The sequence below is a fragment of the Pelecanus crispus genome, chromosome 5 (genome assembly GCF_030463565.1).
Source record: "Pelecanus crispus isolate bPelCri1 chromosome 5, bPelCri1.pri, whole genome shotgun sequence".
Classification (NCBI taxonomy): domain Eukaryota; kingdom Metazoa; phylum Chordata; class Aves; order Pelecaniformes; family Pelecanidae; genus Pelecanus; species Pelecanus crispus.
Genome location: NC_134647.1, coordinates 21,725,175 through 21,752,996, shown reverse-complemented (window position 1 = coordinate 21,752,996; position 27,822 = coordinate 21,725,175). Strand labels below are relative to the sequence as shown.

At 39.2% G+C, this 27,822-nt stretch overlaps 1 protein-coding gene across 1 annotated transcript in view; it reads right to left on the bottom strand.

The window, feature by feature from the left end:
- CSRNP3 (cysteine and serine rich nuclear protein 3) overlaps window positions 1-27,042 on the bottom strand; it is an 87,377-nt gene extending 60,335 nt beyond the window's left edge. Inside the window, exons 1-2 of the mRNA XM_075711336.1 lie at window positions 26,966-27,042; window positions 13,646-13,809 (exon numbers count right to left, since the gene is read on the bottom strand). Coding sequence (XP_075567451.1) covers window positions 13,646-13,809; window positions 26,966-27,042 — 241 coding nt within the window. The remainder of the gene's footprint in view (window positions 1-13,645; window positions 13,810-26,965) is intronic.
- Between the last annotated feature and the right edge of the window lie 780 nt (window positions 27,043-27,822).

Below are 27,822 nucleotides of genomic sequence, written 5' to 3'. Positions count from 1 at the left end.
TATAAACTTCAGAGCAATAAAGAGAGCTACAAAAGATGCGTGGGCAGAGAAAAGAAATGGGAAATATAGGAGAAATCAGGATGTGGTTCCATTATCAGCTGCAGGATGTATATGATCTTGTACATGTGAACAGTGAGGAAGGACTGCAAATACAGGCAGTTATGGATCTGCGTAGTCCCACCTCAGCCTCTAACAGTCCCACCAAATGTCAGGATAGGCTCTGATGGCTATGAGAGAGGGTTCAGTAATTAGCAGGTGGTCCATAAAGTAATGAGGGAAAATATATATGGTCCCAAACAAGTCTATATTTAGCTTTTCTCTGTCCTTAATTTCTGTGAAATTAAAGGTTCCTTCACATTACAAAGTACAATAAACAATTCCAACTAGAACAGCGTTTTTATCTAAATACCAAAGCCATCAAAATAAATAAAATAAATAAAAAAAAAAAAAAGAACATTAGATGTAAAGCCTTTCTCCAAGAGCCCTTTTTAACAAAATTTTCTGAAAATCCAGGCCTGGCTCATCTGCAAGCCAAAGTTCTAGACAAATCACAACATTTAATGAAGTCATTAGGCACATGCTCTAACCCAACACTTACCCTTCCGTGTTAATCTCATTGTGAGAAATGTATATTTAAAATGCCAACTCAAGCTTTATTTCAAATATCACACGTTGTCCTCTCTTCTGGCTGCTCTTTTCTCTAACAATGTCTGCAGTATATTCTCATTTTTTGAGAAAATTCTCACTTCCTTAAAGGCAACGACAAGCTGAATTTACTAAAGCCAGAATCATTTTTGATACCTACTCAAAGTCCAATACTTTGAGTAACTTTATTCATACAGTAGCCTACTGACTTGTAATGTTAGTCAAATAGATAAATTCACAAGAATGAGCCTTTCCACTGCAAGCCATTATAGACCATACACTTGTACCTATATAAATAATACATTATTATAATGCACACTGTCATTAATTAAATTGTGTTACCTTCTTCCTAAGAACATACAGTTAGAGATGACAGCAAAGGTAACAATTTCTACTAATTTTGTAGTGTAAACAATGAAATGGTATCTCTACTGCAAGATTTTTGTGCCCATTACACACTAATCATTCAAAACTAGCAATACTACTTGAGCAAAACAATGTGTAAAAGATTATAAAAAGTACTAGAAATCAATAGGCATGCTTCATTTAAAAAAGAAAACAAAGTCACAGAAACTTTATCACTTTTTGGTAAAATGTAGGTCACCTACTGTTTCCATAGTAACCACTGCTGCACTATAGCTCTACAGCTGACCAGTGCCTATGGCTGCTTTCTTTGCTAGCAGGTGATGTACAAATGCAGCCATACCTCAGTTAAAAATAAGAAAGAGCTAAAGAAGTGCTTGGAATTGCCATTAGTTTCCTTCCGAAAATAACTCCAGCTTTAATATTTTCAAAAGTATCCCCTAGTATCCTTTTGAGGATAAACTACTCTGCTAACCAGTTGTAAACGCACAAAAACTAATTTTCAGTACTAAAAATCTACTCTTTGTCTGTATTTCAAGCCTGGCGTGTCCAAAATTGAGAAAATCGACTTTACAAGAAGTTGCAAATAAGAAAGATATTTATACAGAGCAACCCACCAAACTTCAGTAATACAGAAGTTCAGAAAGCACTCCCATTATGTTAAGCTCTCTTTGATAAGCACACAGCGAGTTCTGCGATGGTGTATTCAGTACATTTATTGCAAGTGGGAGTTAATGGGTTGGCATATTATTATTTTGCACACAGGCATATAGTGAAACGCAGTCATGTAACAAGGCTGAAGCCACAGATAATAACAGTTAAAGCCTCACTTGGGAGGAAGTGGTACAGTCTTTAGTTAGTCTGATGGTGAAAATCCCTTTCTCACCACTGTTACTCTGGGGCATACATAGTTGATGATAAATTCATTAAAATACAGAAGACTCCACATTACAAAGACTAATTAGCTTTGATAGTGAACTGGGAAATAACAGGACAAGTCAGTGTCCTTGACAACTGAGAACTGGTTTTCCCCTTTAGAACAGAGTCATTTCACTATTATGTGAGTTCAGACTAAACCAGCTACTTTTTTTTTTTTTTTTTTTAAACAGGTATTATGAAAACTCTGAAATACAAGCTTTGAGGTCTGGATGCTACCCACACACGTTAATGCTATTAGTGCTACAAATACATTGTGGTAAGGTAGCACCAGTATTCACATACACAATCAAAACACCAAAAATGCTACGTATTTAGTCAACTGAAGAATGATGATCAATAGTGTTGAATAGCATCAATGAAGAATCATGTCTCCTCACTTGCTTTAAACTCTTGCAAGCTCAGAACCACTGGTAGATGAACACAAGACACCACAGCAAGACTGCTGGGGAGCCAAACAGACAAGCTGTCATGGAACAGAAAAAGCTTGAGAAAACTGTCTGGTTTCCATCAGACCTTTAGCAAAAATCAAATAATCTGTGTAACCGTTTTTACTTCACTGAATTGACAAATTCCAAAGAAGTTATAGACAGTGGGATTGAGTGCACCGTCAGCAAGTCTGCAGGCGACACCAAGCTGAGTGGTGCAGTTGACACGCCAGAAGGACGAGATGTCATCCAAAGGGACCTGGACAAGCTGGAGAGGTGGGCCTGTGCGAACTTCACGAGGTTCAACAAGGCCAAGCGCAAGGTCCTGCACCCGGGACGGCGCAAATCCCAATATCAATACAGGCTGGGGGATGAAGGGATTGAGAGCAGCCCTGCGGAGAAGGACTTGGCGTACTGGTGGATGAAAAGCTGGACGTGAGCCGGCAATGTGCGCTTGCGGCCCAGATGGTCAACCATATCCTGGGCTGCATCAAAAGAAGCATGGGCAGCAGGTCAAGGGAGGTGATTCTGCCCCTCTACTCTGCTCCGATGAGACCCCACCTGGAGCACTGCGTCCAGCTCTGGGGCCCTCAGCACAAGAAGGACATGGACCTGTTGGAGCGGGTCCAGAGGAGGGCCACAAAAATGATCGGAGGGCTGGAGCACCTCTCCTATGAGGCCAGGCTGAGAGAGTTGGGGTTGTTCAGCCTGGAGAAGAGAAGGCTGCGAGGAGACCTTATTGCGACCTGTCAGTACTTAAAGGGGGCCCATAGGAAGGATAGGGGCAATCATTTTAGCAAGGCCTGTTGTGACAGGACAAGGAATAATAGATTTAAACTAAAGAAGAACAGATTTAGACTGGATATAAGGAAGAAGTTTTTTTTACAGTGAGGGTGGTGAAGCACTGGAACAGGTTGCCCAGAGCGGTAGTAGAGGCCCCATCCCTAGAAACATTCAAGGTCAGGTTGGATGGGGCTCTGAGCAACCTGATCTGGTTAAAGCTGTCCCTGCTCACTGCAGGGGGGTTGGGCTAGATGACCTCTAAAGGTCCCTTCCAACCCAAAGCGTTCTATGATTCTATAAATAATAGCTTGTATATATTCTCCTAACTGGAGCTGCTGAAAATATCACTACGGTATTTTGGGGGCAGGGATTGATACTCCGTTTCCTTATATTCCTGTAAGGATCAGGATCTTCAATATACTTTATGTTTGGTACATACCAGTGGACTGGCATGAGCACCAGGACATCTCAGCAAACAGCAAGACTATAATACATGTGGGAGATGAAGCTTGTCTACAGAGTAAGAAGAAAGCAAGAAGTCAATACAGCCTCCAGAAGGCAGAATACTTTTCTTTTTCCCTAATGTTTCAATCAAAGTTCTTTATTTTTTGCTCACAGGTCAGTAATTTCCATGGATCCATTCCTCCCTGCAGTTCTGCATTTACTCTATATGCTTGCTGTCTTACAAGACTGTAAATTATTTGAGGAAATCTGCCTGTATTTTCTGTATGCAGATACAGGCCTTCATCTTAAGCAGGTCCAAGTCTAGGCCCAATAGGGCCAAAAAGCCCTAGTACAATAGAAATGACATAATAAAAATCAGAATATAAAACTCTTGATCACCAAAGGCTGATAATACTGAAAACACAGATAAGAAGATACAGTTGTATCTTTCTTGTAAGCATTAGAAAAAAAGTTTCATCATGAAACACCAAGGATAAAGCTAAGTTCATCCTTGTTAATTCTGCTTTGCAAGCACAGCTGCTAGTCTATTAAAAGCAAACCAACCAACCCAACCAAAAAACAACACACCAAAAAAACCCAAACCACACAGAAGGCTGTTCCCAGCTCACTGCTAGAGACTTAAGATCTCTTACAGCACAGTCACATGAACAACAGATTTGGAAGCTGTATCAACTGATAGGGGAAAAAACTTTTGAGCAGGAACAAGCCACTGCATGGAAGGAACCTCTAAAAGAGGATCCACTGCCAGTAGAAACTGCACCTTTATGTCACTGTCCTCCTGGTGTTAACTCCCGTCAGTCTTGCCTACTGCTAGATCAGTTGCTTGTGTGAGCAAAGAAAAGCAGAGCAGTGTTCAGCAAGGAGAAAACACTACCCAGTGGCTCATGTACTGAGGGTGGTACATACTGAAACTAGTTACAAAGTTTATAGTAATGGACAGTAAGATAATACAATTTGTTAACAGCAATAATTCTAACTTGGTTTTAAATTTCAAAACATCTTTACTACCAGTCTTTGTTCAGTCACAATAACCCCATGCAATGCTACAGGCTTGGGGAAGAGTGGCTGGAAAGCTGCCTGGCCAAAAAGAACCTGGGGGTGCTGGTCAACAGCCGGCTGAACATGAGCCAGCAGTGTGCCCAGGTGGCCAAGGCGGCCAACAGCATCCTGGCTTGTATCAGGAATAGTGTGGCCAGCAGGAGCAGGGAGGTGATTGTCCCCCTGGACTCGGCACTGGTGAGGCCGCACCTGGAATACTGTGTCCGGTTTTGGGGCCCTCAGTACAAGAAAGACATTGAGGTGCTGGAGCGTGTTCAGAGAAGGGCAACAAGGCTGGTGAAGGGTCTGGAGCACAGGTCTTATGAGGAGTGGCTGAGGGAACTGGTGGTGTTTAGCCTGGAGAAGAGGAGGCTGAGGGGAGACCTTATCGCTCTCTACAGCTGCCTGAAAGGAGGCTGTAGTGAGGGGGGTGTTGGTCTCTTCTCCCAAGTAGCTAGCGATAGGATGAGAGGAAATGGGCTCAAGCTGCGCCAGGGGAGGTTTAGATTGGATATTAGGAAAAATTTCTTGACAGAAAGGGTAGTCAAGCATTGGAATAGGCTGCCCAGAGAGGTGGTGGAGTCACCATCCCTGGAAGCATTCAAAAAACAGGTAGACGTGGCACTTTGGGACATGGTTTAGTGGGTATAGAGGTGTTGGGTTGATGATTGGAGTGATGATCTTAGAGGTCCTTTCCAACCTTAATGATTCCTAGTTTTTACTTTCATTATAAATGATCCAGCCACCAAGCCAGGAGGCATGGGGTTGCTACTCTACCCTTAATTAGTTTAGTGGTGGGCTTGGTAATGTTAGATTAATGGTTGGACTGGATGATCTTAAAGGTCTTTTCCAACCTAAATGATTCTATGATTCTAAAACACAGAATATGTACTAAACGTATGAAAAAACATGGCACTAGGTAAGAAAAGAGGATATTGTAATAGCTTTTCTGAAGCTTCATTTGCTTTGTAAGAGCACATAAAGCAAATTCAAAGAAAGCTGCTGAAGGGCCACTGGAACTCTCACTAGGAATAAAAGCTAGTGTTCGGATAGAGCAGTCTCGAGAAAGCAAGCATGAAGAAAATTTTTCAGACAAAAATGAAGCTATTAAACTTACAAACTGCTAACAGAAAAATCCATTTTTCCCTCCTTTATGATTTGATTCATCAATGATTTACCTACAGAAGCTAGCTTAATGGTATGAGGCCACCCACAGCTTTCACTGGTATCCAAATGTTGTTATGTTGTTTCTTCATGTCTGAAGAGCAGGACAGCTACTTTTAGTACCGAAGACATCTAAGGTTTTTACATTTACAAGTGCATTTTAAAATTCTGGTAATATTTGCCAAAGACCATGGAGCAAGCCTTCACTAAGTTAAAGCCCATCTATATCCCAACCTTATGGTTTCTCTAGAAAAGGATGTTGGGTAAGACTAGTTCAAATCCAAGCTAGAAGTTAGCTGAAAAGAAAAACTTCTGAAAGGATTTTAAATACTTTGGGCTTAGGTACATTCCTCTTTACCAAGAAAGCCACGGTTATCATGATTTTGTGTTTCTAAAATTGCATGCACGTATCACAGCTGAGAAAAGAACTTCACGTTCTATGTCTATAAATTAGACTATAAAGTTACTAAAATTATTTTGCATATTGTGATGGCATCTAAACACATCAACTGCTGTAAAAGGTCTAAAACTAGTGGCTAAGACTCAATCTGGTATACTACTCCAATTGTGAATCTGATTTTTATTCTGCACCACAAATCAAGGACAAAATCCAGCCATCATGTTTAATCTTTAGCAAATCTCACAGACAAGAGCCGATCAGCAAATATAAGTTCACACATTGTGTTAGCATCATTCTGAACTAGGGATCCCAGATTTTCCTGCAAAAGATGGTTCCAGACCCAATGACAGTACATACTCCTGAATACAGACCAGGATTTATACATACATTCTTAATGCAAGGTGCTTTAACTAATAAATGCAGAACAGATCCAAAGTGCTACAGAATCCCAATCAACATTTCCCAGTAATTTTCTAATGCATTTCTGAAATATGTTCCACACACATCAATGTAGTGAAAGAGGATGAGTCACTTTCACTGACTAAGAATTTGCAAACTGCTGGAGCATTAAATTCCTTTGATCTTGATAAGCTGGCTCATTCTCTTTCTCTTCATTAGCCCTCCCTCTTTTCCCAGTTATGAGCCAGCCAATCTGTAGCCCTTTCTGCAAACTGACATATTTACCAAGTAAAATATGTTACCACTGCTTTCTTGCTCTTACTGAAAAACACCCTGATGCTTGTCAAGCTTCTCTTAGGGAACTTCCTTCTCTCTTTCCCTTCATACGTGACAGTCAACAAGCCATCTTCCCACCCTGATCAGCTCTTTATTAGCTCCTCTATTACCCCAGTAACCACTAATTGCTTACCTGTGCATTCTGACCCCAACTCTGTTCTCTTATAATTCAGCAAGTCACATTCTTGTTCCTCTCTTTTCTTTTTCTTTTCTCCTGACTCCCACCTGATGAAATTCCACCATTAGTTCCCAAGTACCATTTTCCTGATGACTTGCAAAAATTGCCAAAGAATGTCAGAAAACAACCCAGTGTGCTACTTTGAGCCATGTCTTGATAAGTACATTTCTTTAAGGGTTAACATGGGAATGTACATATCTACATGATTTGGAAAATAAGAATGTCTTAAACTGTAAGTATAAATTATCATTAATTTTCCAGAAAGTTATTTGGCAGCTGTAATACGGCTATTTTCTCATCTGTTCTATTTGAAAAATTAGTGTATGTAGAATCTGCCACAAACAGGTATCCACATTTAGGCAGCAATTCAATTACAATACTGATTAGCAAAAAGCATCTTGATGTTTTCACTCTAGTCCTTTGATGGAAAAATACTGTACAGTCCAAAAAAATCTTTTAGCACTTTATTCTTTACCAATCAAAAATCACGGTTGTCATAGAAACTGTAAAAACTGAAGTCAGTCATGACATAACAACAAGATAATGGAAAATGTCTGCTGGCTCAGGTTTTCATGCTGGAAATGCTTCAGTGAATTTAACAAGGGAGTCAAGCGGTTCCCCAAATCTAACAAAGATCTTATAACAACAGGTATGATTATTGTTTTTAATAATCCAGTCAGAAATCTGGAAAGTAATAGTATTTATTACTTCTGCCTTACGCATTGGCTACATTAACAGCAGACAGACTCTTCTGAGAGCATTCAGTACAGGCTTCCGCTTAAGACGACTGAGTTTCTTTGATTACACGTCTGAGATACCCTGGAGGGACTTTTGGTCAGTGTTCTTGGCATTCCCAAGATCCCATTTTTGGCATTTTAAACTGAGGCAAATCACTTAAAAAAAAAAAAAAATCTGTATTGCCATTGGTTTCTGTCTCTTACATATGCTGTTCAGAAAAAGAATTATAATCTGCAGGCCTCTGCCCCAACCCAAGGTGGTCCAGCTCCATGCCAAACATTATTTCAGGTTGCCTACAATGTGAAGCTCAGTAAAATAAAACTCTACTCTTGACTAACAAAGGCTACAAGAGCCTTTCACTCTCCATCTCCCAGAGCCAAATCACAGACCAACCCCACACCCCAGAGTTCTTCCTGCCTTTTACTGGAACCACTTGACACTTCATACTTAGTGACAGAACTGGCTTACTGCGACCATTTGCCCTTTAAGCAGAGACCATCCTGCTGAAAAGAAAATAAACATAATACAGAGGAATATCATTGCGCTGGCCTCACTGTGGGTGAGCAAACTGAGTAGCTTAACCATGAATAATATGAAAAACAGCAAAGTGAATGTGGAATTATTCAGATCTTTAAAAAATCTCAGAAGCCCTGAATTGAGTTTTATGGAGAAATTTAAGCAACTTTTTTTTGTTTTCAGCTAGTTTCCTTAAGACATTCACTCTGTAGCTTTGATTTACTCTTTCAAATAAGTAGGTACACGTATTTTGAATAGAGAGCAAACAGGTACCCATGTTCCCTGTGCTTTCCTAGAATTATCTTAAATATAAAACTGTTTTATCGTGATTGTATCTAGCAGTTTCCAGACCTGTTAAACAACTTCACTGACACCACCCCCTGCCTTGCTTAAGAATTATATTTAATGGCAGGGGTGAGCATAATTGGTCTGTAACATGCTTCAGCAATCCACAGAGGTTAACTGACATAAATTAGAGAAACTTTCCAGGTGCACACGAGATAAGAGTTTGGGCCAGCACAGATCCACCTGTCAACTTCCCTAACCATAAGTTTAGAAAAGTTCTGATTTAAAACAAAGTGAAATCCCGATTCCAGTAAAATGATTAGCAAACAATCCAGGAGTGAAATAATAAATTTTCTTCAAGGAACAAAGAAACAACCACAAATCACCTCTTCTTAACAAGAATGGCATGAATTAATTTATTTCCTGCATATATCATGCAGACTTCTTACTAGAAAAGAAGTGCCTGATTCACACAAATCCCTAAACCTTAGGGAGAGAGACACAGATATATTTCTTCAGTTACCATGACTGGGACCCTAGTCAACAATATGTATAAAGCCCTGTAGCTTCTCACTCTCCTCTTCAGTTCTGTGGCATTCTGGCAGAAGCTTTACATTCAAAATATCACTCAACATTTCTGTATGCCATTACCACATTCACTGCACTTGTACATATATATGTACACAAATATATATGCTTTTTCAAATTACATATATATACACATATATAGTTATGCTTTTTAAGCTATAAATAGATGCACACATGTGTACGCATGCACACAGATCTATATCTTTCTTCATTATAAGAGGCATATTCATTCCCATGGATGCATTGAGAAATGAAAAGCACTATAAAGTTACTGTAATAATTTAACCGATTTGGATATGCCCAACTTTTATTTTTTAATAAAACATGCTACCACAGGAAAAGAAATATAAAGATTAATGTAAAATGTTGAGTATTAATAATTAACAACAGTCTTAATCTACATGCAGCTTATAAAACCCTGTTACAATATTACATTCCACTATCACAAAGAATTACTGTGTACTGACAGGGATTACTGGAGCTCATGGCATAACAGAGGATTTTTTCAATTGCTGTTGTGTATCTCAGCAGTCCCTTGGAGAAGCAGTGAATCTGCACATGTATTGATAAAGAAGAGTGAGAAGAATTTCTACAAATCTTTTTAGGTTTTTCTGAGCAGCAGAGTGGCTTTGGGCACACAGTAGGAGCCCAGACTTCAGGGAACATGTGTACAGAATAAACACTTACTGCATAAAGTGGCCTGAGGAGGAAAGAATTTGACACTGATCTCAGATGAGGCTAGAGCAAACATCTTACATATTCTAAAAGCCTGCTGTTAGCATGTAACATATGCTAGCGATGATATAGTTGTCTGCAACAGCAAGGCATGTTTTCTTGTTTTGCCCCGTATTCAAATATTACACAACCCAATCCTGCAACTTTCTCACACAAATAATCTTTATGTGCAAATATTCTTATTGGTTTTCATTTTACATCTAGATATTTCAGACTGTTAATAAATTTGTCATTTGGTTTTTGCAGAAGCTGATAACTAATAGAAAACAACAATAATGGACAGGAATCTGAAAACCACTACTATGAGTATCTGATTGAAAAGAAATGAGTTCTGATACAAAATATGCAACTCCAGATCCTCTGAAAAAAACTTTAGCAAGTAGTAATCCGTTGAAGTAATCACTCCAATAAACCCACTCTCCCCAGAAAAATACAAAAGTATACTTAAAAAAAAAAAAAAAACAATGGGTGCTAGTAAAATTGGGAAAATTGTTATATAGGAATTGCCAAATTTTCTTTGAGGTAACAAACAGGAAAATAGCCAGAAGTTCCTCAGCTAATTTACACAAACTGTTACATTTTCTTGGGCAATAAGTCTTATTTTTCACCACTGTATATAAACACCAGTATAAAAAAAAAGTAGATATGGCTTCTATTTTGACATTGCTAAATTGTACAAGATTCAACTATGGAGAGGCAAGCTCCTTAAATTCAATCTCTGTTGTTTGTTTCTGTTTTACGAAAACACTTGAACTGGTTTATTTACTTTGTGATTTATAAAGTCTGCTGTTGCAGCAGTCAGGGATGTTTTAGGATTTTTTTTCCACAAAAATCTTACAAAAGTACTTACCTAGACTGAGCTGCATTAAAAAAAGTACTGCCATTGCCTACAGAAACATGAGCAAATAGGTTGTGGCTTTGTGAAGAATAAAACAATGAAAATGAAAGCACACCCCAAAAAACCCCAAACCAAAACACACATAAAAATGGAAAACAAATGAAAGCTAAGCAAAAATAAATGTATCTGCATCATGCCCTGAAGCCTATTCAGTAGACAAAAGCACTGGCAGACTGCCAAGTGAAAGAAATTCCAGGCTGAAAATCCCATCGCAGAATTTGGAGAGTCCAAGTTCAAGAGCCAACAGCAAAAACTTCAAACACAATCAAAGCAGGGTAATGAGTTGGGGAGGGGAAGGGGACATCTCGCATCTACCTGTGTCTCAAATCATCCCAGTCTTTGTTCTTCCCACTAGCACTCTAAATTCAGCAAGAAGCCTCCAGAAAACCTGGGCTTTTCAAAACCCCTCAAGTACTGGCTGCCATCTGCGCTCACAGAGGTGAGGCAGCAAAACTGAAAGTATCAAACCAGAACACAGGATGTACACACACATTTGGCAGTGGAAAGTAGCAAATGGATCCCAGAGCTAGCAGAGATTTGAGCTAGTAAATTGATGAAGCAAAACACAGCTCCCTACAGACTTATCAGAACAGGCCCAAAAGCAGCCTAGTCAAGGTTTCACAGCACTGTACAAACCGCTTCTGGACACATGCTTGCCGCTACCACTCTCTGCTCACCAGTGAGCGCGGTTCTGGAACAAGAACAAGCAGTGCTATTTCAGCTCTCAATCTCTGACGCACACAAGACATAAACCCACAAAATAATTCAGGTTGGAAAGGACTTCAGCAGGTCTCTAGCCCAACCTCCTGCTCAAAGCAAGGTTAGCTAAGATACCGGACCAGGCCGCTCACAGCTTTAGCCAGTCAGGTCTTGAGAATCCGCAAGGACAGAGACTACATAGCCTCTCTGGGCAACCGTTTCCGGTGCCTGGCTGTCCTCACGGTGAAAAGTTCCCCTTACATTCAGCTGGAACATCTCTCATTTCAGTCTACATCCATTGTCTCTCACCCTCCCATCACAGACCACTGGAAAGAGCCCGCCTACATTCTGCGTAGGCTCCTCATAGGTACTGCACTGTTTCTACCAGGTCCCCCCACAGCCTTCCCTTCTCCAGGCTGAACACGGGCAGGTCCCTCAGCCTCTCCTCACAAGGTGAATGTTCCAGCCCCCTCATGACCTTGGTGACCCTCTGCTGAATTTGCTCCACTTTATCAGTGTCCTTCTTGCACTGCAGGGGGGGGCAAAGCTGGACACAATATTCTAGGTACAGTCTAACGAGTGCTGAGCTGAGGGGGATAGTCACTTCCCTCGCCCTGCTAGCCGTGCTTCTGTTCATGCAGCCCAGGAGGCTGTTGCCCTTCTTGGCTGCCAGGGCTCACTGCTGGCTCACCTTCACCTTGCTGCCTGCCTGCCAAGACCCCCAGTGCCTTTCCTGCACACCTGCTCCCCAGCCAGTCAGCTCCCAGGCTGTGTCACTGCAAGGGGCTCTTCCTTCCCAGGAACACAACTCTGCATTTGTCTTTGCCGAATTTTATAAACCTTCTGTCAGCCTGCCTAGGTCCCTCTGAATGGGTCCCCCTTTTCCCTTAAGGTCATCAACTATTTCCCTCAATGTGGTTCTCTGCAAACTAGATGCAAGTCACTCTGTCATCTCCTTCAGGTGATTGATAAAGATGTTAAGCACGACAGGTTTCAGGACCATCTCTTGTGGTGCCCCCTCGAGGTAGAGTACAACCCCTTCACCACTACCCTCCAAGCCCTCAGTGTGCTTTTGAAGAGTCCACTCAAAGAGAAGGTGGTACAGAACTGTCCTTTACCCAGAAGAGCTTTTTTTCCTTTTCAGATAAGGAACTACACTAACCCTACTGCCAGCTGTAATTCACAAATAGCTCTAGCCTAGCTTTATTAGACAGACAATCAAAAGCTGGAGACACCCTTCTAGCTGCTACATGAGTTGTCAGATAGAGTCCAGATCACTTACTGTTACTCATTTACACACATGGCTTACTGCAGATAGGAGGCTTTATGTACATTCCACAAATTATGTGAGTTTAGTAACCGGTAACCTCAACCTGAGAAGTCAAAAAAAAAATATGCTGTAAATTAACTATTCATGTTCAGCTGGTTGGAACAAGAAAAGGATTTCTGTTCTTCAAGTGTCTCATGGAGACATCAAATATGAATCTAACATCTTCTCAGGGAGAACTACACATTTCTTCCTCTGTTTACTCCTGTAATGTGTGGAAGAAAAGGACTGAGGGCTGTGTGGTTGCATTGACTTAGGTGGCAGGATGAATGGTCAGAGGGATCTGCTATCCTGTCACAGACCGTGCAGGCTACTCTCAACTCTGAACAGACAGGGTCAAGCAGAAGCACTGGCCTTCTAGCTTTGTTACTGCTGATTTTCCCGCTTCCCCTAAATCATCACCCAAAATGGAAGATATTCTTCTATACACTTAAAACATTTCGCACTATCTACATGTTAACAATATAGTGTAAAAGTGGAGTTTCCTCTGAAACTCACTCTGACATACTAATTTTTACATAAAAAACAACTACCAGAGGAAATAGTTCTTTTTCAAAAAAAGAAATACTTCCTCACAGTATCAACATTTAAGTGTAATAAAACAGAAAAATGCTTCAAAATTAAAGCAGATAGCCTACACTGTATTTCTTCCAAGTAAGATGAACCTTTCTTAGCTTGGATAAAAAGGAGTATCATGCCTTACACACCACTTTTTAGTACTTACGAGTAAAATGATTAGAAGTGGATGGATGGACATTACTGCCACTGTCAGCACTTTCACTGCTAGAAATGTCATCATCTGATTCCCACACACAGGAACAAGGTGAGGTGCCATCAACTTCTTCAAACTTCCTCTTTAAAATTCCACTCATCACTGCAATGCTGTCACATGCACCTGTAACAGGAACAGAGGCAATAAGGCACTGAAACACCTGCCTGCTGTCCAGGTCTTCAAATTTATTTATCATGGAGGTGTTCATATATCAGTCAGATACTACTACCTGTAGCTAAATGGCTCCTTACCAAGGGTTTTAAACAACTTTTCCAGGAAGGAGTCAAAAATACCTACCATCAGTATATTCATCATCTTGCTGACTTTCTTACAGGCAGTCTTTTCTTCTTAAGACAGAAGGTAAGTGCTACCTGTATTCTACCAACACAGATAAAATTCTATAACCAACCTCATGCATAAAAAATTATAAATATTTCAGTTATGCAGCAAATTTGGGCCAAGAATAAAGTATATCTAATCCAATATAATTCAGTAGAAATGCACGCTTATACAACACTTAAGCTTACTTGGCACCAAGAAACATAACATGGCAAAAATCAGCATTCACTAATAAATATAGTTCAGAAAGAAAATGTTCTCTCTTTTATTTTAAAGGTCTGATTTATGTAATACTCAGTACTATCAAATGCCCACATTCTCAATTAAGATTTCAGAGCATGAGATAACTTAGCATCTTTTCAGGCCAGGCCCTGCAAACAGTTCTGGCTCATTTTGTCATTTTAATTTATGCAGAAGTTTCTTGCAGAGCTTTTGTGAAATTCAGATATGAGTACTGGCACACACGTAGACTATTTCCATTCACACAAGTATCAATGGACTGAATCTATCCTTATGAACTTGGCTTCCTAGTAACACTGCCCAACATGGCCAGAGTCATGTTGAACATTCCTTACTGTTTCCCTTTCATATGTAACAGCTGATCTTCTTATCTCCATTTATGGAATACCAAGCAGAAAAAGATCAAAATATTTTGAAAGCAATTTCTAGATCATTTTAATGCATCTGATAGGCTGAAACAATTTTTTCCTCTATCTTTAATTAAGAAGAGATCTTAAGTTTACTGTCACCATCAACACTGATTACATCATACTGAAAACTAATTCTAAGATTGTAATTTAAAAGTTACAGATAATATCTACTCTCTGACTACACTGATCAGTGGAACATTGCTGTAAATAGCTGGGGAAAAAAGGTTGCTGTCTGATGCTTTCCAGCGTATAGTATCAAAAAACTCAATTCTTCTGAATGCCACTTGCCTTCAGCTTGTTAAGCTGCCAGTTCAATTCGTTTTATAACAAAGTTGATTTCCTCCACTAAGTTTCATTCTACCCTTATGGATGTGTCTAAATTAGAGAAAAGATTTCAGTATAGACATGGAATCACAACATAATGCTAAGAACAGATGCTGCATAAGATGATCTTCAGCACCAAACTTGTTTGTATGCAGAGCACACTAAAAATTAAGTAACAAATGTATTAGGTTTTAATACTGTCAGTCACACAGACAGCTTTAAATGCATATGCTTGTCGTGATACTACCAGCTTGTTTTACTATTTATGAAAAAACTGTTTCCCTGAAAGGAATTTCTTCAAGCTAAGGATGTGACTTAAACAGAACATGCTTAGATCTCAACTTTTGCCCTTTTGTCCAAAAATAAATTACTATAAACTGCAGAGCATTGCATTTTTATTCTGAGGACAAGGAAAGGAGCATTTAGCATCACTTTGTAATAACCTTTGCAAAAACTGTAAGAATACATGAAATTGTTAAGCATCAACCTTTAATAAAATCACATTTACAAAAAAGAGAGAGAAAAAAGAACTAAACACACCCTGAAAACCCACAATAATAGAGGGGGCAGAACCCCCCCAAAAAACAGGTTCAGAAACAACTCCTCTGAACTGCCCCCCACATCCTCGCTGTATCTCTTGCCAACCACCTTTTCCATTGCCTCCTGCAGTGCTTACAGCACTGAAATTGTGAAATCACCATTATTTCCATGGCAACAGCCTGCAATATCAAAACCACAGGATTATAGCTTGACTGCAGAAGAGGGTAAAGCAGCAGCTGGAGTGTGAGAAAGAAAATGCTTACACTCAAACATCTCAGTGAAGAGAGTGAGAAATGGGCTGACAAAGAGTTTATCGTACAAGTGAGACCTAGGTCAAATCCACATCTGAGCCCATTGAAATTGTGGCTACAGGGGTCATGAAGTTCCAGGTCCAAAAAACCTCAGTCATAACTGCACCGCAAGGCAAACCTAATAGCTGCAACCATCACTAGTGTGCAGACCATCAGAGAGCAAGAACTAATTTCATAGCCTGAGATGATTTCCAGACAAAAGCCCTTTTGTCAGACATCGTCTTCTGCAAATATACTACACAGCAACTAGATGACTAACACGCATCTTGCACATCAGTAAAGTCGCTGCAGACAGTGAGAGTCTCAACAGCCAGAACTGTTTACAGCTAGTAGCAGAAACAAATATTTTTCACCCCAAAGGGGTTTAAATTTGTTTGCACTTAGCATAGCCTACATTTGCACCAAGTGTCACAACCTGGTAGCAGCAAAGCCATTTCATTAAGATTTATGTAACGAACCATAACAAATGATTCCCAGGATCCTTGGAAGTGGCATACAGGTTAGCTCCACACCCAGCTAGCCAATCAAGATAAGCCAGGAGGTATGGGAATACTGCAGAACCTGAGTATCACCACAACACATGATGAAGGCATAGCTATCCATTATATATATTAGTATCACTGCTGCCCAATTCTTGTTCTGAATCTCTTCCGGGAATACTACCAAGAAGGTTGTTTGACAAAGTAGTCGCGATAAAATTTAGGTGTTGCCACTTGCCTGAGATCTGTTGATTCTAGTCTCTCTGCTATTGAGTCTCCCCAGAAAACACTACACAGGGGAAAGGAGACTCAAACATCTCAGTGAAGAGAGTGAGAAATGGGCTGACAAAGAGTTTATCGTACAAGTGAGACCTAGGTCATTACTCAAGAGCTTGGCTATCACAGAGATAGATTAAAGAGTATCTAAAACTGTTTGTACACACTATGTACCAGCAGGAGATCCCTTTAGAATAACATCTGTATAAACAGCTGCCGCTCCATAAGCCAATATTCTTCAGAAAGAGGCACATCTGCACAGTAGCATGAGGCATGTTCTGACACATTTAACCCATACCTTGTTTACATAGGCATCCTGCAGTACCTGACTGAGATCCACATCTCTGGGAACTAGGAGATAATAAGCACGGTGACACACAACCCACTACTGTTTATGAAAGCATTATTTTGCACTCTGTTGATCATGTGATATATCCCAGCGGAAGACAGAGACCAACAGGAATAAGGAACAGTCAAACGTCTAACAGCAACGAGGCCACAAAGTTTGTGGTATCTCTAAAGGATCCTTAAGTCCAGAATCAGGGAACCAGGACAGGGGACTTGAATTGTCCCTTTTTTCCCTGGACCATAGCTACAGCTGAATCAGTAATTTCAGATTTTGGGGAATCAAACTGAAGCAACTGCAGTCACAAAGAAATCTGAATCCAACTTCATCTGAACTGAAGACTCTACAGGTTTAGGGGACAAGGCAGGAAAGACACAAGTCAAATTTTCAATACATGAATGGAAAGTAAAACTATAAATAAACCTCAAATCTGATAACAGAGCTCATAAGGGTAATATAACTAACTACACAGCGGTACAATTTTGCTAACACAAAAGTCACTTCTAGCATGTAAGACAGTACATCATTTAGGATGGGAATGATATCAAACACAGAGAAGTACTACAGCAATATGTATATTCTGAAGAAAAATGAGCAAATGTGCGTGTTTCAGCATAGAATCCAGTACACAAAAGTCCACAACTGACTACAGGAACCAAACAACATCACACAACTAAGAAAAACAAACCCATAGAGTGGCAAGTCAATATTCTTGGACTTACAGTAGGACAACAGGGAGGTCCAGCTTTCAGAGGCAAACTCTGGAAAAACAACGGCCAGCCACAGTTAGAGAACTGCTAGATCAAACCATCAGTTTAGATGAAAAAGGGAGAAAGTTGGCTTGAGAAGTTCAATTAGAAACAGACCTTTCTGGATAATTATTAAATAGCTGTCTAGCAGCTCAGATTGATTTGGAGCAGCATCCTGCCGATTCACACAACTGAGTAACAAGCAGGTACTGGAAGCTTTCCTGTTTGTTGATATATCCTTCACAACAAAAAAATCCCTGCACAGCAATGTGATACATCATTCTCTGCCATGCTCCTCACCATGCTAATGTGGCATTAATCCACAGCAAAGCAAAACAAAGTTGAAACAGAGGGAACAGTATTAAAGCAAGGAAAAATCAGCTACACACATTGTTATGAGCTCTAGGTCAAACTCCAATTGCCTGACACAGTTAAGGATTCTTCAAGGAAATGGCAGCTTACCACAGCAGAAGTGTATGATGGATATGGGCTGGGAGAAGGATGTATCTTTCTTAAACAGCCCCCCCCCAATCAATTTTTCCTCCTCTCTTTCCTAGTTTTCCTCCACCCTGAAGAAACTACTGCCACGAAGAGATCATTTAACCAGTTCTCTAGCTGCAGGTATGCTGACTGGCAAAGCAAGTCCTCAAAGCTCCATGGCAACCAGCTTTGCCTTGCTACGATGCCAGATAATTGGCAGGCACCATACATTTAAACAGTTCAGAGGCAACATGTTATTACTAGAAGACAAAAATACCATGTAAATGTGGGGGATGTATTTAAAACAGTCACAATACTACCTGGAACTTAGAAAGTAAAATAATGTAAAAGCCTGGCTGGATTGATTTTCTCTTGCACCTGAAAAGGATGGAAATTTTAGAAAACCGTGGTAACGATCTCATTGCAGCAGTACTTTAGAAAGCAGGTATCTCCAAATCCCAGTGAAAAGCTCCAAAAGAGCGGTGTTCGAATTACTGAGTGAGCAGAGGGGTGACAGTGCATTACCTGTGCTCCCAGGAGAAGCTTCTTCTCCATAGCATACACTGCCAAACTTGCTCTACAAAACCTAACTTTAAGTTGCCATATCCTCAGTGTTTCACTGTCAACCATGGACAGAAAAAAGTAAAACAAAAATAATCCACAAAACAGAAGTGCCAGGACCACACTGGATAGGCCCTATAGGGAGAGGTAAAAGTATTTCTCTTAACTTGCACTTCAGCGATTGCTTTGAAATGTGCTAAGAGATACTAATAAAACAGACAGCAAGCTGCAACATGGAAATAGGGAATTGACAAAAATCTTTGTGCAGTGACAAAGACAAATCCAAAGACATTTTCATCCTGGTCAAAATCTTCAAATAAATGACTGCTGCAAAATACAACACAATAGTATACAGCTCAAACAACATCACATGGGAAATCGAACAGGTATGGAACATACCTGTGAAGACATAAACATGAACTATGTACCCTACACAGTAAGCATAACAAAACAGATATGAAATAATAGAACAGGACCCTGCCTCAGGTTATATCTCCTCACTATTTAGAGCAAAGCCTCACTGTAGGAATCAGTTACTGACTACTGGAAAAACTACTCAGGAAAAACAAGAGAAAGAGTCCCAAGAACACACTGGCATTTAGGGGGAAAAAAAAAATCCTATTAATTGCTTCTTTCATTCATTCATCAAACTTTATTTTGTACTAATTCCTTCTTGAGAGCTGATCACATACCATGATAAAATCCACCTGGATAAAAATTCTTATCTGAAAATAAAAATTAAAAGGCAGGCAAACAAGGACACTGTATTTTGCCTTGTCTCAAATGTATCAACTGAAAGTACAGGAAAATTTAGACAAAGTCTGTAGTAGCAATACAGATTTGCTTCCGAACTAAAAACACTTCTATGCAAATGACTGCAAACTGAACAGGAGGACACGGAAAACAGATGTTACACATAAAACATTACTGCAAAGTACTCATCACAAACAACTCCCACCTACTGGCCAGTCAGTGTGTACTATAACATGCTAAGGAGACTTGGCAAATAATTTCACAGTTAAATCATGAATATTGATGCTCACAAGCAGAGATGTTTGGATTATTTGTTATGATTAATATTCTTTTTGATTTTAGGTCTTTTTCTTAGCTTGCAAACAAAAGCTTGATTTTTTTAAAGACATTCTTCTTACCTGCTAAATAAGTGTCAGCAGCAGAAATGGTTGTGAACTAATCAAGGTGTTTGCTTGGTTCCACATATTGCACTTAATTATTTTACTCTTTGTGTAACTGGCAGTTTTAAGTGGGGGGGGGGGGGAGGGGTGGGAAGAGTCAAAACCAAAAGCATCTACAGTGACAACATCAGTCACACAAAGAATATCATTTGCTTGTGAAAATGACTATTCATGTAAAGGACTGCATTAATGCATACAAAAATCCATTTGCATGAATGCTTGCAAACAGCGAACAACAGAGGTACATGAACATGAATCAAACAGCTGTTCAGAATTCAAATTAATGTTTGCAATACACGTTTTGCTGTATTTGGCAGCTCTAATCACAAGTGCCAGTTGCCAGAGGTAGGCTCCGATAGTTTCACAACTACGATCTGTAAAAATTAAAAACACATAGCAAACTAATTCCACTTAAGAGACTGCCCTGTATAGGTACAGGGAATACCATTAGTATAATCATACTCATAAATTTGTGCTTGCAGCAGTGGTCAAGTTACACAGACATAAACTAGGAAAAGTCTTTCTCTGCCTTTTTGCTTCAGTCTAGCTAAATCCATAGCACTAAGTAAATCCTGCAAGATAAGGCTGCACAATTCAACCTGGGGAATCTGTTGTGGCATTGCAAGCCAAATCCTGCCAAGTCTGCTCTTTGCAGGGTTTCTATACCATCACATTACAGCACTCCTGATTTCACACTTGAGTACTAATCCACTAATCTTCTAGACTGCCTACATATTGTTGTACACTCTAACACATGCCAACTAGCTCCACTGGCAATGAATTTAGAATGCAGAAAGGATGTTGGTGTATGCTAACCTCCTGTCTCTACATGCAGTACAGATGCAATGGTGGTACATCTGGCTCCCTTAGTCCTCCAGAAGCATCTCATAAGGTCCTACATGCACCAAGCATGTAAATATCCCCCTCTCCATCACCCAAATATAAAAAATCCTGCACACAGCAGCAGTGAAATGGCCTTCAGATGCCTGAGTTCATTTAACTGTTGACATAACTAAGAATTGAAATGCTCATATAATTCAGCCAACAGAAGAAAATTCTAGGCTAGTTCTCCCAAGTCTTCTCTCAGCATGCTCCCCAGAGAGCAAAATGAGATAAGAGGCAATGATAATTCAACCAGGCATTCAGGAGCTTAACATTCAGGTCTCCAGTGACTAAGGCACAACCTGGTAGAAGGGGATTCAGAGGCATTCAGCAAGAGGGCTTTCCTGTCAAGATGAGATTTGTCCACGCAAGCTGTTTAGTTTGAGCTCGTGTTTCATTTATAACAATTTTCTAAGCTTGCTGCAGCAAGAACTGCTTCTACAAGAGTGAAAGATGCATAAGCGACACTGAGTCCTAGAGGCAAACAGGAGATTCAAGAGAAAGTCATGCTGAAGCTGGGTCACAAACTCAGGTTCATAATGCCTAACCTCCACCTAAGTCATATAAAGCATTTTTAGCTGGGCCTGTCATGAAGTCCTTTCCAAAGTCTTCAGGTAAAAGACCTGGTATTGGCTACTTCTCTTCTAGGTTTTAAGCTTTAATGATGAAATTTCATCAATTAAAAATCTCTTCACCCCAAATCTCTGTGGAAGATTTTATCTTGCTTCTGTTTGAAGAAAAAAAAGAAAAAAAAAAAACAAACCCACAGTGTAACGTATTTGGTCTCCACTACCGAAGTATCTGTATCTCAGAAGAAATTTCTAAGTTTATATGTGGGCTCCCAGAAAAGACTTACTACATTGTAGACTGTATTGCAGGACTGCTTGCAGCAGAGCTCCAGCTAGGAGATGTCACAACTCTTCATAAAACGGAGATGTGAAAACAGAAAAACACTGCTACCGGTCCTACTGACTTCTACAGATTCACAGCCTTTTAGAGAAGGGTGAGCATGCAGGTGATGGGAAGAACTGGTCCATCTGCTATATGGGAGACAGCATACTAACACCACACCCTTATTGCACTTCTTTTTACAAAGACAGAGAACATTTGGCTTGCTTAGCCCCTCCCCAGCAACTGGAGTGAGGTTCTGAGACTAGCAGTACTGTTTTCAGCATGTTTTTGGCACAACTGCTTTGCATTATGCTGCTCCCAGCTACAAGAATGGCAGTAGGGTCCAGCTCCGTAGTGGAGACTGGAAATGCCATCAACATACACAGTACTGGAAATAAGGAGGTTTTAATAGAAATTTTGCCCAGATTAGCCCACACAGTAATATTAATTGGCACACTGCGACCTGTCCTCATACTATTTCCATACTGATCTTCCACACTGTTCTTTCATGAACATCAACCTTGTGCACTGCCTGCAGAGGAACTGCACAACATGGTAAGATATCTTGTATATCTCAGTATGCTCCTGCTAAAGTAAAGCACGGTCAAGATTGGTATATGCCAAAGGGGCCTTCACACCTCTACAGCCCTGATACATGCTACTTCACTCCCAGTTGCATGCTATTTAACACAAAGCCTGGGTGCTCCTTCACCATTGCCATCAAAGCCAGCAGGGAGAGCATGAATTCAACAGCTCTCCCCTTCTGCCCCATGATCCCTACATCTTGACAGAGGGTTAGCCATGCTGTCCTCTGAAATCCGCAGTGTTTAACAGAGTTCCAAAAAAAAAAAAAAAACAAACCCAAAAACCACCCCTGACGACAAACCCCAACACCCCCAAAACCAGAACATCTGAACTCTAAGAAGTGCAATATGAACTTGTGACACAAAAGTGTACTGGAACATACTTGCAAAAGTACCTCTGAAGTAGGTTTTCCTCTTTTATCTGAAAAAGACAGGAGCAAACTCTTCCAGCTTAACCATTTATGTATGGAGGGGTATGTGCATGTGTTTGAGGGGGGACAGGGGAGTGTATATGCAAGTTTTAGATAATGAAGGACCACATCCTTCAGACCTTGCTCTTGCCATAATTTTTGACAAGAATGGTACTACTTATATGTGGCAAGATTAAAAATGTCTAATTTTAGGAGATTAGAGTTTAGAAACAAGACAAATGGATAGTTTGGGGTTTTTTTTTTTGGAGAGTGACGAATGTGTAAGACAGTGTCTCTTCACCTACATGGTCTGATACTCGCTGTATAGCACAGAACTCTTTCTTCAGCCGTGAACAAATAATGCTGAAAATTGCTGGAAAAACCTAGCCTGGCAGAAACCTCAGCTCATCTGCCTGTAACTTGTTATAAAAAAAAAAAAGCAAACCAAAAAAGCAGTACTTTCTCTGTGTTATCAACCCTGTCTTCCACAACCTAGACATAATGACAGGCAATGTGCAACAAACTTTCTCATTACTATTTTCAGCAGATGAGAACTTCTGCTTCTATATCCAGAAATCAAAGGATTCATGTCAAATTGGCACAACTTGACTACCACTTAAAATACACAGATGCTACTTCCAGCAACTTATCCCACCTTTACTTCCTCAAACAATGTTTAGATGTACTTACCTTCTCCACAGAATCTTAAATTACGTACTATAGGAAACAGGTCTTTAAATTAAAGCAACCCAGGTTTGTTAATCTTAATACAAACCAAATTATTCTCAATAAGAAGGCTTGCTATGATTAAATTTTATTGTCCTCACAGAAAAGTTTCTATAACCCATTTAATAATCTGCCTTATTAATATCTTAATAGTCTCTTATAGAATGAAAGATACCAGATCCTTTCCTCTTAGTCATTTCAATTAATCAAAACCAAGTATTTAACTTTTACTTTAAATGACCTTTGGTATTTGTCTTGTCAGCTAAAAATGGATTTTAGTACTAATTTGCAGAGGATTAATTGTTTATATGTGTAACAGTACCTTGTAATATTTAAATGTTGTCTTCGAGACACTGCAAAACAGGAAAAATACCTCATTCAATAATGGAAAATTTATCATCAATTTTGATCTACGCTACAACAAATCACATATATACCAACAAAGTAAAAGAATAAAAGAGGTATATTTAGCCCACTATTTAGCACATATGCAGCACTGAGGACATGTTTGTCATTTGTTCTGTTCTCTGGGCACAAGCAGGAAGCCATCCAATGGAAACAGAGAGATCAAAAAAAAAAAATAGAAGTGGTTATTTTTCATATATACTGAATACCAGCTAACAACAAAAGAAGTTGTGGTATGTGGAGGGCATAACTAATAAAGAACTGAATAAAAGAGCAGCGGCTATACTTTCTTCATTGAAAAGAATTAATTCTTTAAAGGATGAAATTTCTTAGTAATGCTAAGTAATGTAATGTTATTTCTTGCTTACAAGTTCTTTAGTAATTTAGGTTTTGGCTTTTGTTTAAGATAATTTAATATTTGACTTAGAATGGTTTGTTTGATATTTAAGTCATCTACACTTACAACTGCTAAGGAAGCATTCAGTAAAGATTCTGCAATAAATAAAAGAAAAAGACCTTCTTTTATTTACAGATTGTTACCTTACAAAGGCAGGGCTTAAGCATACTCTTCCTACCATTTATGTCACTGGGAGTAAGCCTGTATCCTCAAATACCACACAGCATGTACCCGCACCACCACCACAAACTTTTTTTCCAACTTTCTACCTGCTTTCAAACTCTACGGCTATCCTACCTCCCACTCACATGCTCCCTCCTCAGCAGGGTCTGCAACCAAGGCTAATGAGCTTATCATTTCCACCGAGCTGGTGAGCACTGGCAGCAGCTGATAGGGAATATTGGACAGAAAATGCAAATCTGCAGTTCACGTAGAATACCTGAATCATTAGGGAACTTTAAAACTAGTGACAACACAGTAGTTTTACTCAGGATCTTTCATGCTGTCATTATTAAGCGGTAGATATTTTTAGCCACCAAAAGCCAAATCCATCTGCAGCAGCAGCGTTTCCAAGGAGACAGAATAATTTAAATACATGTGGAACTAGATCTCTGTTTTCATCAACTCCTCTCTGTTACTGGAGCTGCTTCAAGTCAGATTTCTCATTTGAGGGGGGAAAAGTGATTGGAATACACAGATTTAAGCTTGTAATTTAACAGTTGTGCTTATGCTTTCAGATAGATATCCATTCCCTACAAACAAGAAATGTTATGATGCAACTCATCTATTTTTCAGTCAGTATTATTTAGCAGTGTTCACATTCCAGCACAAAAAAATGATACAATTCATCAGTCTTTTAGAATAATTTTAGGAATCACTGACATTTGCTGTAAGTTATTAATTTTTTTATTTTTTTTTAGCAAATACATCAGGCTCCATTCTCTGAAGAAACAGCTAGGAGAAAAGGACACCACTCCACATGCTTGCAGCTGGTAAGGTATATAAACAAGTGGACAGAGGACAAAGCTTCTTCCCATCCTCTTTAGTACTCAGTAAGAGTTTTATTGACCTTGTCCAGTTTTTCTTTAATAACATCACTTTTTAATCATTTTGGGTCTGCTCTAAGGGCATTCACTCTCAATGAGTACAACAAAAAAAGGATACATGCATTTACTGATTTTAATCTCCGAAATCTATTAGAACTAAATTGCAGTATTTTAGCTTTATAAATATATAACTATATATTCTCAAACCAAGCAGAAAGCTTCTAATCTTTTCCTTTATTTCAGTGCTATATAAATGGACTGTGAGAATTAAATAATCCCATTATTATATTTTCAATTCAGTATAAAGATGAACAATTACTAATTAAAAACTATTTGTTCACAAAATAATATTCCCAGTTGTTCTATCAATGTATTAATTTAGAATACAGCATTCAAAAGACATGGACAAGTGTCATGAGAATTAGCAACTGCTCTACATTATTTTTAAAAACGGACCTCTTCCATAAAATGTATATACTTGTAATTGTTTATAGATTAGATATTTCTTAATAACACATTAGAATTAACTTCAAGAAATTCCAGGAAAAAAGGTCACATTAGAAATATATAGTGGTTACTTAATTATCTTAAAGGAGCTACTGCAGATACTCAAAAGATTAAATACACTAAACATAGTTATCTAAAGCAAATTACTTCCTACCGTAGTGCTATTTCCATCACTAATGTGAAGTAATTAAGATTTCTGCTTCAAACCAGCAAAACAGGGTCCCATAGTATAACAATTATTTGCTACACGTATAATGTAGAAATAAGTCAATAGAGAACTGACACGTTGAAATCCTTGCCCCAGTGAGGCCAGTATTAAAATCTCCAATTCCTTCAGCGGGGCCAGGACTTCCGCCTGTAGTCCTATATCCTCAAATAACGTGGCTTGATAAACAAATCAATTTTCTGTACCGAGCAAGTTGGATAGTTAGATGGCTACTCGCCATCTCCAGCGCCTTGTGAACTAACAGCTGCTGATAACACATAAACTCAGCAGAACAGGTTCCATACAAGCTATTTCAACAGTTTATTAAAACTGGTATGTAACCACTGTAGGTACTACAAGATTTATCTGTCTTGTTCACATAATTTAATTATAAGCATCATGTTTGTTTCTTTATGACAAAGACAATTTTATGACTGAATTATAAGCCACGTTCATTCCCAACCTAAAAATAATGCAAAAAACCACAAAAAGCCTTTAAGAGTTGCTCTGAGAAGCCATTATTACTGTATGTTCAACACTAAATAAAATACATGCAGTTTTAGAAGCAGTTCGTTTGTAAGTCCTCTTCCTATCCAAACTCAAAGAAAACATTTTTAGATCTTCCAGCGCTATTTTCCTGCTGGTAGCATACACTGTATTTTCGACAGTGAGTATTTCCATCACACAAAAGACCTCTCTTTCTACAGCTTACTGAACAACTTCAGCATCAATGAGATACAATGCCTATACTGTCACATGAGAAAGTTGTCAGACAGTATCAGGCATGCCTATGATTTCACTGTCTATGGATCTCACATAGACACCTCCTAGGCAGTAGAAATAACAACCTGAAAAGCTGCTTCAAAGTCATTAATGAGGAACAAACATAAGATGCTTGCACATGCATTTTTACACCCAAGAAATGTTGTGGCAAGGATCAAGAATAGCTATTCAGAACAGGAATTTTTTTCACCCTTACCTGTAAATCGGGTTTCTGTATTTCAGCTCCGTCAGTGCAGACTGGAAGGTTTACTCCTCCTTTTTCCATCCATCAGACAGCAGTCATCCAATAACTGAAGTCATCCTGGCATCCTCTGAAACATGCTCTCTCCCGTATTTCCTACTCCCCACCCCCATCTGCATGCTAACAAAATGGGAAAACAGCAAGAAAACAAAACAAAAAAGCACATCTAAAAACCAGCTTTAATGAGCTACTTGCAAATCAGCACTTGCTCTGTACTGGAAGGTAATGACAGAATTTAAAGACAAGAAAAAAAAAAGTCTCTCTATTAATAACCTTCAGCTCCACTAGTGAATAGCAGTTCTCCTGTTTAGCTCCTTTTTGTAAGGAAAAGACCAAGCAAACAGCTGTAGGAACAGAGTTATTGCCTGCATATATTCTTTGAGACTGACTCAGCTATCCAGACCTTCAGTGAAGAGTGCTGCTGTGTATTTAATAAATTTTGTGATTATCAAAATAACAGTGGTGCTTTTATAGAAACCAAGAATCTGAAATCTCAGTGCAAATTAGAATAGTTCAGAGACGGATGCCAGTAATTTCCTACTAAACACAGTTGCTTTCTGTTTGAGGCAGTATTTAAGATACCTGAAAGAGAATAATTACTAGATACTTCTTGAAGTTCTACCTATATAAACCTCTAGCTGTATAATCACAGTGCGTATGCATTTATTTTAATATTTTAAAAATCCAGTGTGCTGCGTGAACTTTGTCCACACAAAATTTTCTACCTAAATAAGAATTCAAATGCAAAAAATGACTGTGTGAACAATTTTCAATTCTTGTGCCTCAAATATACCATTAAGTCTA